Source organism: Chanodichthys erythropterus, chromosome 3 (genome assembly GCF_024489055.1).
Source record: "Chanodichthys erythropterus isolate Z2021 chromosome 3, ASM2448905v1, whole genome shotgun sequence".
Taxonomy (NCBI): domain Eukaryota; kingdom Metazoa; phylum Chordata; class Actinopteri; order Cypriniformes; family Xenocyprididae; genus Chanodichthys; species Chanodichthys erythropterus.
In genome coordinates this window covers 40,030,883-40,044,779 of record NC_090223.1, presented here as the reverse complement: position 1 = coordinate 40,044,779, position 13,897 = coordinate 40,030,883, and the positions used below count along the sequence as shown (strand labels likewise).

Genomic DNA, 13,897 nt, shown 5'->3' with positions numbered 1-13,897 from the left:
ACAGCATTTATGCACGACTTGATGATGCTTTTTTGCAAAAGACTCACAGTGTTTTCTTAGACAAGATGTGAGTTTCATTCGGTTGTCTGAGAGATAGTGGGAGTGGCCATGTAACACAGAGTGAAAGAAGAAGCATTCAGTCCCTCTTGGGCAGTTCAGCCAGATCGTTGTGCAAACACAGCAGGCCCACTGGGGTTAACTCAGCCATGTAATGACACCACAGTGGAATAATGGGCAGCCGTGCTCGAGTTTGTTTTTGTTTGCTTCGTTAAAATGGATGATTCTGAATTGTGAGGATACATACCCTGGGAAGGCACCTTTCACTCAGGTTCGGTGCGCATAAGACCAGACCGCCGTTCATAGCATTAGAACCATACATCTCCCTCATTGAGCACATTTGCACATGTACCAAAATTGGGCCAAAGATCACAATCCCAACACGCATTTCCACTCAATCAATTTACACTCAGCCAGTTCCAATTAGCCCAGGGCGCGGAACAGAAGAGTTTTGAGGGGAGAGGGAAAAAAATGGGTGTCTCCAGAATCTTTGCACTGTCCTCATTTGAGGAAATGAAGCATGGCCTCGGCTTGACCCGTCTCCCCTGGCACTCAGGCAAATGGAGTTAGGCGTGCAGGTGTTTGACAGCGCAAAAATATACGTGTAGGTTGACTGTATAAGACTGCACTGACAGAACTGGATCAGTTGCCTTTGCCAGGGGACAAGAGCCACTCTGCTGTGACAGAAATGGCTCATAAATGGCCACACACTGCATGCTACTTAACATATACTGTCTTAAGTCTGAAGAAGCCTACTTGCTCATTGCTGCAGTCCATCTCTCAACCCCTGATACCAGAATGAACAATTCAGGCATGCTTATGAGTCTCAAGCCGAGTCCCACTCCTTTAGTTCTGATTCTGATTAGTTCTGAAGTGTTTCTTCACTCGAAAAGAAATGGAGGTTTATGAGGAAAATATTCCAGGATTTTTCTCCATATAGTGGACTTGAGGGTACAGCAACCCGCTGTCCAAATTGCAGTTTCATTGCAGCTTCAAAGGGCTCTACACGATCCCAGCCGAGGAATTAGGGTCATGTCTAGTGAAACAATAAAAACAATAAAAACGCATATATTTTTTAACCACAAATGCTCGTCTTGCACTGCTCTGCGATCCGCCCCACATTACGTAATCACAGGGGCGCTGTTGGCACAGGGGACAGGGGGGTCAGGACCCCCGCAATTTTGAAAAGATAGAAGTCGACCCCCGCACTTTTGATAAGGGCTGCTTCAATTAGTCACACTATATCATCTTTTAGCTTAGGATATTTTCTTTCAAATGAGACCATTTTCACGTTTCTGTGAGCTTTCGTTCGTAAATAATCAACTGTTTTGTCGCGGATGTGAAGAGGAAATGCGCACTCGAACGGAGAAACGCTTGATCTCCAAACCATCGATCAAAGCGTGCTAACGTTTTAGGACAGGTCGATGGTATATAAATCATGCCTGAACGTTAGCATTTGTCAATCAAGCCAAACCGTCCATTCAGAAAACCGAAAAAATTTAACTCTTTAAGGTAAGGAGGCTGATCTCTCTGGTTGACGCGCGAGCTGGCTTGACTGAAGTTTTCGTGAGGATTTATAGTTTATCGACTCCTTTGCACATGAGCGCGGAAAGACCATGGGATAGACGTGCATGCATATGTGCACCGCTCGTTGTCATAACAACAACCCCCCCCGGAACGCAGTTTGGACCCTCTCACTTTGAAAATGTCTCCTGCGCCCCTGCGTAATCATGTTGGAAAGGTCATGCGTGATGTAGGCATAAGTACCGCGGTAGAGTGAAAAACTCCATCTCAATTTCTCCTCCAACTTCAAAATCATCCAATATCGTTGTTTTACCTTTTTTTGTAAAGGCAGTTTGATTTCTTCTTTGCACGTTCCCATTGTAGACATTGGATCGGTACTTCCACCTACATGACGTGTGACCTTTCCAATGGGATTATGTAGGCCTAATGCATGGCACATTTCAGAGCAGTGCAAGACAAGCATTTGTGGTTAAAAATGATCTCATTTTTATTTATTTTTTAGACGAGCATCATTATGCTAGACGAGAACTTTACCCCTTTTTTACACTGCACACGTCTGCGGTGCGTTCCGGTTCCAGTGAGGTTTTGTTCCATCCTCTACGCGGTGTCAACTCACACCAGATTCATTTCGGAAGCAAAGCGTCTGGATTCGTGAGACCACAAGATTTGCCTGTCCAACGTTGTTTTCCTTGATTTTTCATGTTTTTAATGGCTAAATGTTTATATTTTGTCCAGTTTATTGCCATGCCCTACTTTATTTTGCTGTAGCCTACAGACAAAGTTAATAAGCCTTTAAAAGTCCTGTTATGGATGACAAGGATAAAAGATTTTCAAATTTTTCAACTTCAAAACTCTTGTCGTCAATTTCTGGCCTCCTAGTGATGTGAAATAGAGAAGGAGTCTTCACAGGGTGATTATTTTGACTTTATTTTGTATTTGAGCTGCCTGGCTTGGACACGGTGTCTGTCGAAAATAGACTTGGCGCCTATCTTTAGTGAAGCAGTGCGGCAAGCCGCTTCTGGGACGTTTTCTGAAATGAGCCACGGCTGATGTAAACACAAGGATTGACTAGAGTGGCCGTGGGTCGACTCTAGTAGCCGCGTCGCAGATGTGTGCAGTGTAAATAAGGGGCTATTCCTCGTCTGGGATCGCGTAGAGCCCTTTGAAGCTGCACTGAAACTGCAATTTGGACCTTCAACCTCTTTTACCCCAGTGAAGTCCACTATATGGAGAAAAATCCTGGAATGCTTTTCTCAAAAACCTTAATTTCTTTTCGACTGAAGAAACATCTTGGATGAGGTGGGGGTGAGTAAATTATCAGGAAATTTTAGTTATGAAGTGAACTAATCCTTTAATGAAGTAGATGTGGTACCTGAAAATCAGGTTAATGATAGATCAGCTAGCATTACCTATTGTATACAAATAGTTTCAATAATGTAGTAAATAAGCAAGTGACATTAATATTTTTTTTACTTGTTTTACAATTTTTTATTTTTTTTTACAATTTTATTAATTTATTAAAAAGCATAAAAACTGCAGTTCATACATTTATTTCTAATTGAAAATCAATTTTGATGTTTTTTTAAGAACACAAATGCCCTGATGCCATAATGAAGAAAAAGCTTCATTATGAGAATAAAATTCTTAAAAAGACTATTATACACATATAAAATATCTATTATACATAAAATATCTATTTTCAAATATCCCCAATATTTCTAAAAATGTGTTTAATATAGAGGAGTTGCATATATATATATATATATATATATATATATATATTATATATATATATGGTGTGGTGCAACTCCCCTATACTAAATAGATATTTTATATATTTTAATTATTTTTATACATTTATAAAATTTTTAAGAAAAATATTTTCACCAATGTTTTTTGAAAATAATGATTAAACATCCACTGATGACTTATAAGAAAAGTTGATTTGAGTTGGTCCTAAACTTGGTCACATTAAGTTCGTTGTGTGCTCATGACTCGGTCATGCATGAGCACTGCCTTGTGGGTAAAAATAAAATGATGTGATTAAGGTTGACACTAATTATGTTTAAATGACCACAAAACCTGGTGTTAACCTCATCTAAACTGGACCTATGTGATGTTAAAGGGTTAAATACTGCCCGGATCACACTTTTACACTCTGAGATTGCTCTCACAACACATCTTTTTAGGATCCTCAAAGGAGAACAGCAAGAGTGTTTTGAGCAGCAAGTGGTTTTACAAGTCAGAACCCATCATTTATCCTCTCCTGTAATATATCTATTCGCAGTCCATATGCCCTTCTTAGCATAAATCCCCATTTCAGATCCAGATATAGGGTTCAAACACATGCATTCGCCATATTTAGATTAAAGAGGCATTAAGCTTTGCCATATATGCAGATTTATGGTCAATGTGTCAGACTTCATCAGTGTAGCACATTACCCCAGATGTGTACATTTAAGCAGACTTTTGGTCCATGTGATCCCATATGTATTTAGAAATGGGGATTTGTGAAGGGGGCTGAGAGAGTGGATTATTTGGGGCAGATTAGAGAGTCATCTGCTGCGGGTTCAACCGGCGTAGAGAGCAATCATGTGAATGTGTGGCAAGGCAATGGGCATCAGGATTACCAATCCTAATCTTAGAGAGTGAGCCATTATCCAATGTGTTAGTCTCACAGCCCCAGAACCACTCATGGCTTTTTTTTTTTTTTGGTAAACGGGCAATGGCTGTACGGTCCGATACTCACAGGTCCATTAAGTGCATAAAGATGTATTGACTTTGATTAAAATGCCTGGCAAAGTTTCACTTGCTATACACAGATGGGTCTGAAATGACTGAATTAAAAAGTGTGCGAAAAGAAGAGCTACGTTGGAAAGAAAAGACTCTGATGTGTTCCATTATTTAGCAGAGAATGTGTTTGTAATGCTTTTTTTACAGTGATTTGGGAATGTGGATAAAACAGACTGTGTTCATTGTACTAGAGGACTTGTTCTACCTAATCTGTTTTATGACTTGCCATTTGCAAAAGAGGTACCAGATCTGTTAAAGACAGTGCTGTTGCTTCTCTCAGTAGGAGATGAAAAAACATAATTACTACTGCATGTCAGTTTCAATTACTCTCACCAATATTGTTTAGGATGAATCGCTTGTATTCTTCATTTGCTTTGGATAAAAGCATCTGCTGAATGCATCAATATTAATGTAATATTTGTTGAGAAAAGCCAAATAAATATAATTTGAAGAGATTGGGTTACATTATTTTAAAGAAAGCACTGAATAAACATAAAAAGTGACTTTAGAAGTCAATATATTGTTTGATTTATTTCAGTATAATAAAACATAAGCCTAGCGCCCACCTACAGTCCACAGCAATCGAGTTTCAGTTGATTTTGTTTAACTGTATGTGTTCTGTCCATACAGAACACATAAGGTGAAATAGAGGATTGTCTACAGAAATGTTTTTTGTTATACTGGTTGAAAGTCTCCTCACATCCTGATAGCAATCACTATATTAAACAGTCTAAATGTATTTTTATAAATATATATTGTCTGTGGAAGGCGTAGGACCCTAAAATGTTCATCCAATTATTATATTCGGTCCGAATGAAATAATACGATGTCCTACCTGCCTGTCACCGTATGTTTTTACATACTCTCGCACACCCTGTTCGTGCAGACATCATACATCATCAGCGCGTTTCAAGCTATGCAGAGTTTATAGAGACAGACGTCAGTCACGGAGCACCACAAACAAACAACAGCCACCTTTTACAGTTCCTGCCGAATCAGATCAACAAGCTTATGCTGCGTTCACACCACAACTACCCTAATAAAGAGATGGCAAACCTGTGACGTTCTAGCTGGAGCTGTTCAGTCAGACTCGGAATTATGCGTTACCATGTCAACAGTATCAACGCTGAAATTAATCTGCAGCAGTCACATACAAGCTCTAAGTTGTTTATGTTCATTATTATTGTAATGTTATGTGCTTTGAGACATAGAGACATAGAGATAGTTTAACGCCATCTCTTGTGACGCTTTGCCAAAAGCTCGTGTGTGTGTGTGCATTGTATTTGAGGAGGCGTGGCTTTGGACGGAGGGCGGGATCGTAATGCTGTTAGCATTTCTCCAGATCACCTACTGCACTTTAATTGTTGGTCTATGCATACATGCAGATGGATGTCTCTTTTTTTGTGTCACATTCTGCTGTTTTTCAGCGTCTCATCATGTCTTTAAGACACTGTGTAGAGTTAACAGTAGTTCAACTCTAAATTTTGAACCCATTCAGTTGAGTTCCAATGCAACTGAATATATATAGCTGTTTTGTTTCTCTTATTCTTTGTCTTGGAAATACATAAAGGTAGTAATTCAAGTTTGGATGGCTCTTATGATAGGGAAATCTCATATGACTTACACAAAATGTTGTGGCCATGAATTAAGAATTTGTTCCAATGTTTTAGTGAAATTGTGGCCATGTTGTACTAATTTGTGACCTTATTTGAAACCCACAATTTCACAAAAAAATTGGACACAAATAAATATGACGTGGCCGCAATTAAACTAAAACAAGGGGATGAATTATTAAGTAGTGCAACACACAAATTCTTGATTCATGTCCAACGTTATCATGTTTTTATTTTCCCCACATGTCATGTGCAGGGCTCAGTATTGGGTTGAAGGGGCATGATTTAATTTTTTTATGACTGTTATATTTTTAATGACTATTTTAATCACATCTATCTATGACCACCATAGTTATTACTATAATCTCAATATAATTATTGTGTAACAGGACAGATATAAATTGCCGTGACACACACCCAATTGAAACACACAAATGACATTAAAGCTGTCTAAAAATCCTCTACTTTATTCAATAAGATGTTTTGTAAAACATTCAATAAAAAAATGTAATCACTTATTGCTTGTTATTAAACTAGTACTTGATCTTATGCATATTTTCTCAAAGCATTCTCGTATGTAACACACCTCTAGATAATTAGACAGATTTCTACTGTTTGAATATATAAAAACATGAACAAATCAAAAGTCATAAATTAATCCCACATCCTTGCCATAAGTGCAGATTGAGCTATTAATCTAAGAAAAGAAAAAAGCCTTGGCCAGTGCACAACCTCTCCATTTGCATATCCATTCAATGCTTAAGGGTGCTGATGGTTTACAAGTCCCTCACAACACACATACATTCTTTTTAAGGAAATTGTGTACAAGGCAGTATTCAATGGTGACCTGGCAAGATGCGTTGTTGTTTTTTTTTTTTTTTTTATCCTTTAGCTTTCAAGGAAGGAAGGGTGCAGTTGAACAACAGCAGGTCCATTGTAGCTTCTAAAGCAGTCGGCGCCGACAGCTTCGGTGGTGATGCAAACCATAAATAAATAAATTAATGATCATAAATAAGTTAATAAATTAAAACGATCTGTACATGTTTTAAAAATGGTCTGTTTGAGTGCGGAGTGTGGTGTAAATAGTACACGAGCCTGCAGGAAACATGAACATGCTGCGTAACAGAGGGAAACTCACAAATTTGCTGCCTTTGCCTTTTTGAGGCATTTCCTTTCACCTCTGTCATGCAGTATGCTGTCTAACAGGCCTTTTCTGGCATTTCCATGTTGACACTACATGCCTGAACTCAAGATCAAGCGTGCAAGCAGCGGCGACAACACTGAAGTCAAAGAGAAATTCCACTAACTGCATATAAAGATATATCGATGGTTATAAATATAATAGTAATGCATGTCAAAGTGTCCAATTCTGACTATATCGAGCTAGTGTTGTGTGTGTGTGGTTTTTTTTTTTGTTGTTTTGTTTTTTTGTGCAGTGGATGCTAAACTGCTGTACATTCATGATGAGGGAATGAAACAGAGAGCAAGCGCCGTGTGATCCTGTCAGGCTGGTGGAGGCTCAGACGGAGGGCTGGGGTGACCGCTGCTGCTGCTACTCTTTTATAGAAGCACACACTTGCCCTTCTCCACCCATGGGTTGTTCTTCATCAGCTCGGGATTCAGGAAAGGGTCCTCGGGCACACACTCCTCAATCCACTTCACCAGGCTGAGGAGAGGAAGGAGAAGTTTCCTCATCATTCTGCGCAAACTGCGCAACCTATTTAAAGTGACAAACCTCGCATTTGATGCAAAAATGGCTACTGTTTAGGAGTAAATAGAGCAGATTTTTGTTCTGGATGTCTGTGACTTTGAACACGGATGCTGAGTGATTTATGAAATTGGGGTCATGCAAGACCGCACCCATGTTGAACAAATGATAAATGAGGGTGATAATCATGTAACTCTTTGCAGAAGCACCATCCATCACAGACGATTAATAGAAATGATGTGTCCAAGATGAGAGTGATGATCTCAGATTCATGTGAGACAATTTTTAAGTCATCATGACCCAACTTTATGACTTTATAACTGCACAATAACACTGGAGGAAACACCACGCTGGTGTAAACTGGCCTGTTCACTACTGGCCGGTAAAATGTAATCTGTAACAAAGAAATTACCATTGTGAATATTTCAGAGCCCTGGGACGCAGGGAAATGAGATGTCACTGTAATGTGACAGTGGCGGGTGTGACTAAGAGGCCATGCTTGCTCTCAAATTGGAGAGTAAAGCACCAGAGATCTGAGAGCATTAGCTCTGTCCTGAACAATCACCAAGAGGACCTGACCTCCGGGCAGCCTAATTTGTGACATGAGGTGAACCTGCAAATTCAGAAATAACTGCAATTATGAGTTCATGGTGACATTAGGGTTATTCAATCAGGAAACAGTTTAGGGAAAACCACTGACAAAACTGATTACTCTTCATTAAAAAAGGAACTATGAAGTTCGAAATATAGTAAGTGGATATGACAAAAAACTGTACATTATCCAACTTATTAAGCGACTAAGTAATAGACAGACAAGAAATAATGATTTGAGTTGAAGTTATTTAATTATTATTTTAAATGTTTCTTACTTGTATTAGTTATATTACCTAGTACTTACATCCGCTTAAAGCTTCTGCTAAAAAACGGACCCACAATGCTCACCATATCCACCTTATTTTTAATGTAAGAGTGGGTGCAGCCATTTGCAACTAGTGTCACCTGCCTCCATTTATTTTAGAAATGTCTCTTGAGCAGCAAATCAGCATATTATAATGATTTCTGAAGGATCATGTGACACTGAGGACTGTTGTGTCATAAAGACTGCTGAAATAAATTCAATCTTAAAATATATTACAATAGAAAAGAGTTCTTTTAAATTCTAATAATATTTCACAATATTTTGACTGTTTTTTTTTTCTGTATTTTTAATCAAATAAATGCAACCTTGGTGAGCACAAACAGACTTATTACTGAAATATTACTGAAACCACCCTTAAAAAAAGCGGCAGCAAAAGAAGTCGCAAAATTGCTTCAGTTAACTCATCTTGCATTGATATGCAAATACAGAGGCCACAGAGTGATATTAGAGACATGAGAGTAGCAGTAGTACTATTGTCAAACCAACAGTCAAATGTGCATTTGAGAGTTCATTATTTATAACAAAACACTGGACTGCTCAAAGCCACAACTGACCAGTGAGAATTAAGTATTTGCATAATAAAAGGACAGAATATATGGGCGATGTTTCAAGACTTGATGTTAGGTTTTTCTGTGCTTGATTGTGTGACGTACAGTACCAAAAATAGAAGCAGGGTGGAAAGAGTCATTATCTTTTCTGTTGTGTTACGAGGCGACAGCATAAAATATATGGGTTGAAACTTGGAACAGAGACTATCACAGTGTGAAGAACAAAAGAGATCACACTCACTCTGTCACTGTCTTTGAGGATTTCTCCCTTTTGAAGGCCAGCTGGTACTTGAGGCTTTCTACCTCCTTCTTCATTTGGGGCAGGTCCAACTCATCCATGACTGAAGCTTGATGTGGAAGTGCTCAAACTTAACCTAAACAACAAGATTGAAACAAGAAATAAGATTGTTTCTCGAAACCGATTCTCCTACTGAAACTGCTTTAGCGTATCTTTTACATGACTCAGTGATTCTTTCAACAGCCATTCCAGGCGAGCTGTGCCTGCTCCAAATAAAAATGTAACATCGATGTTTGTTTATGTATTTTTAACTGCTGATTTTGCATCAGTCAATGTGGACTGCAATTAAAAATCTTGCCAAACCAGCACATCATTTGATGTGTTTGCAACTAATGATTTGTGGATGTGATCTGTACGTCCATGCTGAACAGATTGCTTATGTTAAATGATGTGAAAATAAACAATGCAATGACTACTAACAATGCAAAGCTACCTTTTACAATGTTTATTCATTTACTTTGACTACCTTTAATGTATGTGGGGTTTTTTTTAGCAAATAATGGTATATTGGTATATGGTATATATATTATTTATTATGTAGCATTTGATGAATTAATTTAATTAAAATTGTATTGGCCTTGTGTTTTTGTTTTACAACTGAAAAGGCAAAAATGTGCCGTTACTAACTTAAGGGACTGTTTCTACCTCATCTAAACCTTTTCGTGTTTTATCACCGTGTGTTATAAGTCTGATTCAGTCATGCAACATTATATTTTTGACTTGAAAAACAGATGTCACCACATTTTCTTGAACATGACTACACATATTCTGCTTTTTTATTTTTATTCTGGTCCTGATTTGTTCTGGGATGTACTGCATGCATGCGTTTAGCTTTGAAACAAATAAATAATTCAGCAATTAGATGCTTGTCTAATGCTGGCTCCTTTCTGAGCAAGGGTAACTTGGGTGATCAGAGTTTGCGTCTTGAGAGATTGAGTGTTGAGAGGAGTCCAGCATTAGGGCATGTGTGTGAGCCAGAGACAGTTCAGCATGCAGGTGTTCTGCTGCCTGTCTACATCCATCCCATAAAGGCTTTTAAGCGCTTCCCAGCAACACCAGCCAGACACTGGAGCCTTTCACTCTTAAAAGCTCTGATTTCACTATCTGAGGCTAAACACACTCAGAGCAGCTGGGAGACTGTGCTGTTCTTCAAATCAAACGTGATGTTCAGAAATAGTTGGGGGACAAAGATGTTTTGCAAACTGCATGATGAACTGTAACGCTCTAAAAATTTCCACTTCTCACAAACCACCCATAAATACTTAATTCATATGGAGATATTCATGAAATTCATGACATTGTGTCCCAATACAATGGAAGCAGGAATCGGTTGTTGCCAGAAGGTAAATACACTGATTTCAGTGCTTCACTGAGGCCCTAAACAAATATAGAATCAATAATGTCCTAGAATATACAGCAGTTTGCCGCAAGGCATAAACCTTTTTCCCCCTCATGAACCAAATATTACTGATGCATGACATATTTGATGAAACGGATGAATGATACCATTTTACATGTGTTAGTTTGATTGTAATATTACGTGTACTCATCAGTGCAGTAGGACTGTGTGACATATTAGATGGAGGATGAGGATGAACTTCTCAAGCCAAGCTCTTCATGTAGGTCGTTCAATGATGTAGGTCATCTCCATGTAGCATCCAAATAGGGGGGATTGGATTTTAGTTTGATTGAATTCAAAATATAACAGTTAGAAATATCATTATTGTGTCATCATAACTGATGAAAAAAATTGTGTGGAAAGAACTAAAGAAGATAAATCAAATCTGTCAATGAATGTGATAGATGCATTTCATGGTCATCTGATCAAGACCAGAGCATGACTTGCTGTATCTCAGTTACATCCAGTGGGTATATTAAGGTTTCACAGAGCAGATAAAACTATTAAGAAGCTATACTGCAGGAATTGTAGGCTTCTTCCTGTAAATATAGGCTGCCTTTAAATAACCCAATGATTTAGTTAATCAAAAAAGAGGTAAAAGCAGGACGCTGCGAATCGAAGTTTTATGTAACACCGGCAAAATCGCTGGCAGCGGTGATGGTGGGAGTGGAAAAAACAACATGAAAAACACACACAAAAAATAAGAATATATGGATGTCAATCACGCTAAGATCCTAAGTTATGTAAACTGTAATCAAGAGTCGATCACGGAAAAGATTAGATCGATACGAATTCACATTGAATTGTGTCGCTTACCTCGGTGATGTGTCTTTGGGTAATACCCGAAGCCCGTCTTTGGCGCAGACTGTTCTTATCTATGGGAAATGTCCTTAGATTGAGCAAAAAACACACATACGCCTGTTTCTAATTGGCGAAAACAAACGATGGACGAATGTGTGTCCGCTGTAGGCAGCCGAAGGACCGGGCAGGGAGACTGAAGATAGGCTCCGGCAGCAGCGGCAGAGACAGCTGAAACGATGCTGAAGAAGTTGAGCTGATGGCAGTGGTTACAGCCTAGTAAAGTGCAAGGACGCTGTTCAGTCGCTGCTGGGCCAATGTAGAGGAGGTGCTGGGGCAAATCTGTCTGGGAGGGGGGAATCGGGGGGCGGTTATATGCTGTTGAAGTCTAAATGCCTCTTCTAATGTTGGAGACAAAAGGACGCCCGATGTCCCTTGCCTATTCGCTAGAATTGTCAGTGTAAGTGTTTTGATTTGCCATACGGATTTGCTCCTACTCTTCTGGTAGCCTACGCTTTATCCAGTGCCTATGTCCTAATATGGCAAAATTGAGCTTCAACATGTTACAAGATTAAGCTTTTCTGTCAAAGAAAACATTTAGCTGTGCGATTATTTTATCTCTTATAATCACACAGCAACTGTGCTTTTCTGAATACCACAACTGCGAGCACCAGTCTCTTGCTTTAATAAAATAATTCAATAAACAAGAAAAAATATGTCTTGTTTATTTTCTCTCCGCCAACTAAAATAGTTCCAGCCAAAACATCAAGCTTTGCGTGTTGCCAAGCAACTGAAAGACTGAAAGACGGTCTGGTGCGGCGTGTATCGTGACCCGGAGCCACAGAGTTTTCCCCTTCCTAACTCAAAGAATTTGTGTAATCCGCTCCGGGTTTTCCATCTCTCACTACTTGTTTATTAGTGAAAGAAACCGCGCTCGTTCCGGAGCGGAAATATTTACGCTGCGACTCTCAAAAATTGTCGCTTGCCAATATTCAAAGCTACACTACGTATTTAAAAAATACAAACAAAAAACAAAACAAAACCAAAAGTGTGCAAAAAAAAAAAAAAAAAATCCATCTTCCAAACTATGCAGTGTTGCCAAGTCCGCGATTTTCCCGCAGAATTGGACTACTTTTATACTGTTGCCGCTGGTTGTTTTTAATCGACCCCAAAAAACTTGATATTTAGCCCTTGGAATGCGAATTTTACCAGGGGAGCCCCGCCAAAAATGCGGATTTTACCTCCCGGAATGCAATTTTTACCGTGGGACCCCCCTGAAATGCGATTGGGCTAGTTTTGAGGAGCAATTGGACAGGTTTTGTTATGAAAACCTGGCAACCCTGAAACTATGTCTTTACTTTACCCAATTGACCCTTGATTGAGAAGCGATCTAACAAATCATAACACTGAATTCGCCATTTTGTCCGACCAAGCAGTCAGGAGTTAGAAGATTAACCTCGGTGGACTTGAACTTGAAAAATGATGTGTACTGATGTTTTTTTTCACGTTTGAAGCAACATTCCTTCTCATGTTCATTCATGTTTATTTGATGCTATAAATGTAGTAGGAAGAGATGATCGGTTCACGAGCCGCTTGAGCTGAGGCACTACAGCAATCTATCACAACATTTTTTATTGTTTGAATTTCTTAAAAAACTACACAGTTTGAAAGCTGGGACTTTGTTTAATATCATAATTAACCTGCTCTGTCTTGTCTGTCGACGTGTTGTCAGTGTCCTCTTTGCTCATTGATGTATTTTTCACTGCGTGTGGCGTGACAGCGCCATGGCTTGTTGGACAAAGCAACACTAACTAAGGGGGGCGGGTCTTTGCAAAGGGTCAATTACACTTTGATAAGCTTAAAAATTGTTTATAAAGCTGTCAGATGAATTCATCATTTGGCCGTGCATGTCATGTCATATTCGTACACAGAGAAAAGTAGTTCCGGCTGTGGGTAGCTTGAAGGTGAAAGTTTGTTGTCACTACGAACTAGAAAAAACTGACCATGGTTCATTGAAAACAGCAAACCTCTGGAGGGGAAAAACAGTTAGGCTATTAAGTTGCTCTGAGAAGATTTGTACACTGTACACCATTTGTAGGCTATTCATCGGCACAGAGCAGCACAGCTATAACAATGTTTTTCCATAAGACACATATGCAGTTCTATTTTTTAAAAGGGTCAAATGAGTGTATAGAGTATCTGTCGTACAACACCATTCATTCATGAAGAACAGAAGTAGA

General features: G+C 39.0%; 1 protein-coding gene across 1 annotated transcript; it reads right to left on the bottom strand.

The window, feature by feature from the left end:
* Window positions 1-6,250: 6,250 nt before the first annotated feature.
* On the bottom strand, window positions 6,251-11,998 carry gng13b (guanine nucleotide binding protein (G protein), gamma 13b). Its single transcript, XM_067375389.1, has 3 exons — window positions 11,676-11,998; window positions 9,404-9,536; window positions 6,251-7,653 (listed from the first exon to the last, which is right to left on the bottom strand). Exons 2-3 carry the CDS (start codon window positions 9,499-9,501, stop codon window positions 7,548-7,550), a joined length of 204 nt encoding a protein of 67 aa, XP_067231490.1. The 5' UTR covers window positions 9,502-9,536; window positions 11,676-11,998; the 3' UTR covers window positions 6,251-7,547.
* Between the last annotated feature and the right edge of the window lie 1,899 nt (window positions 11,999-13,897).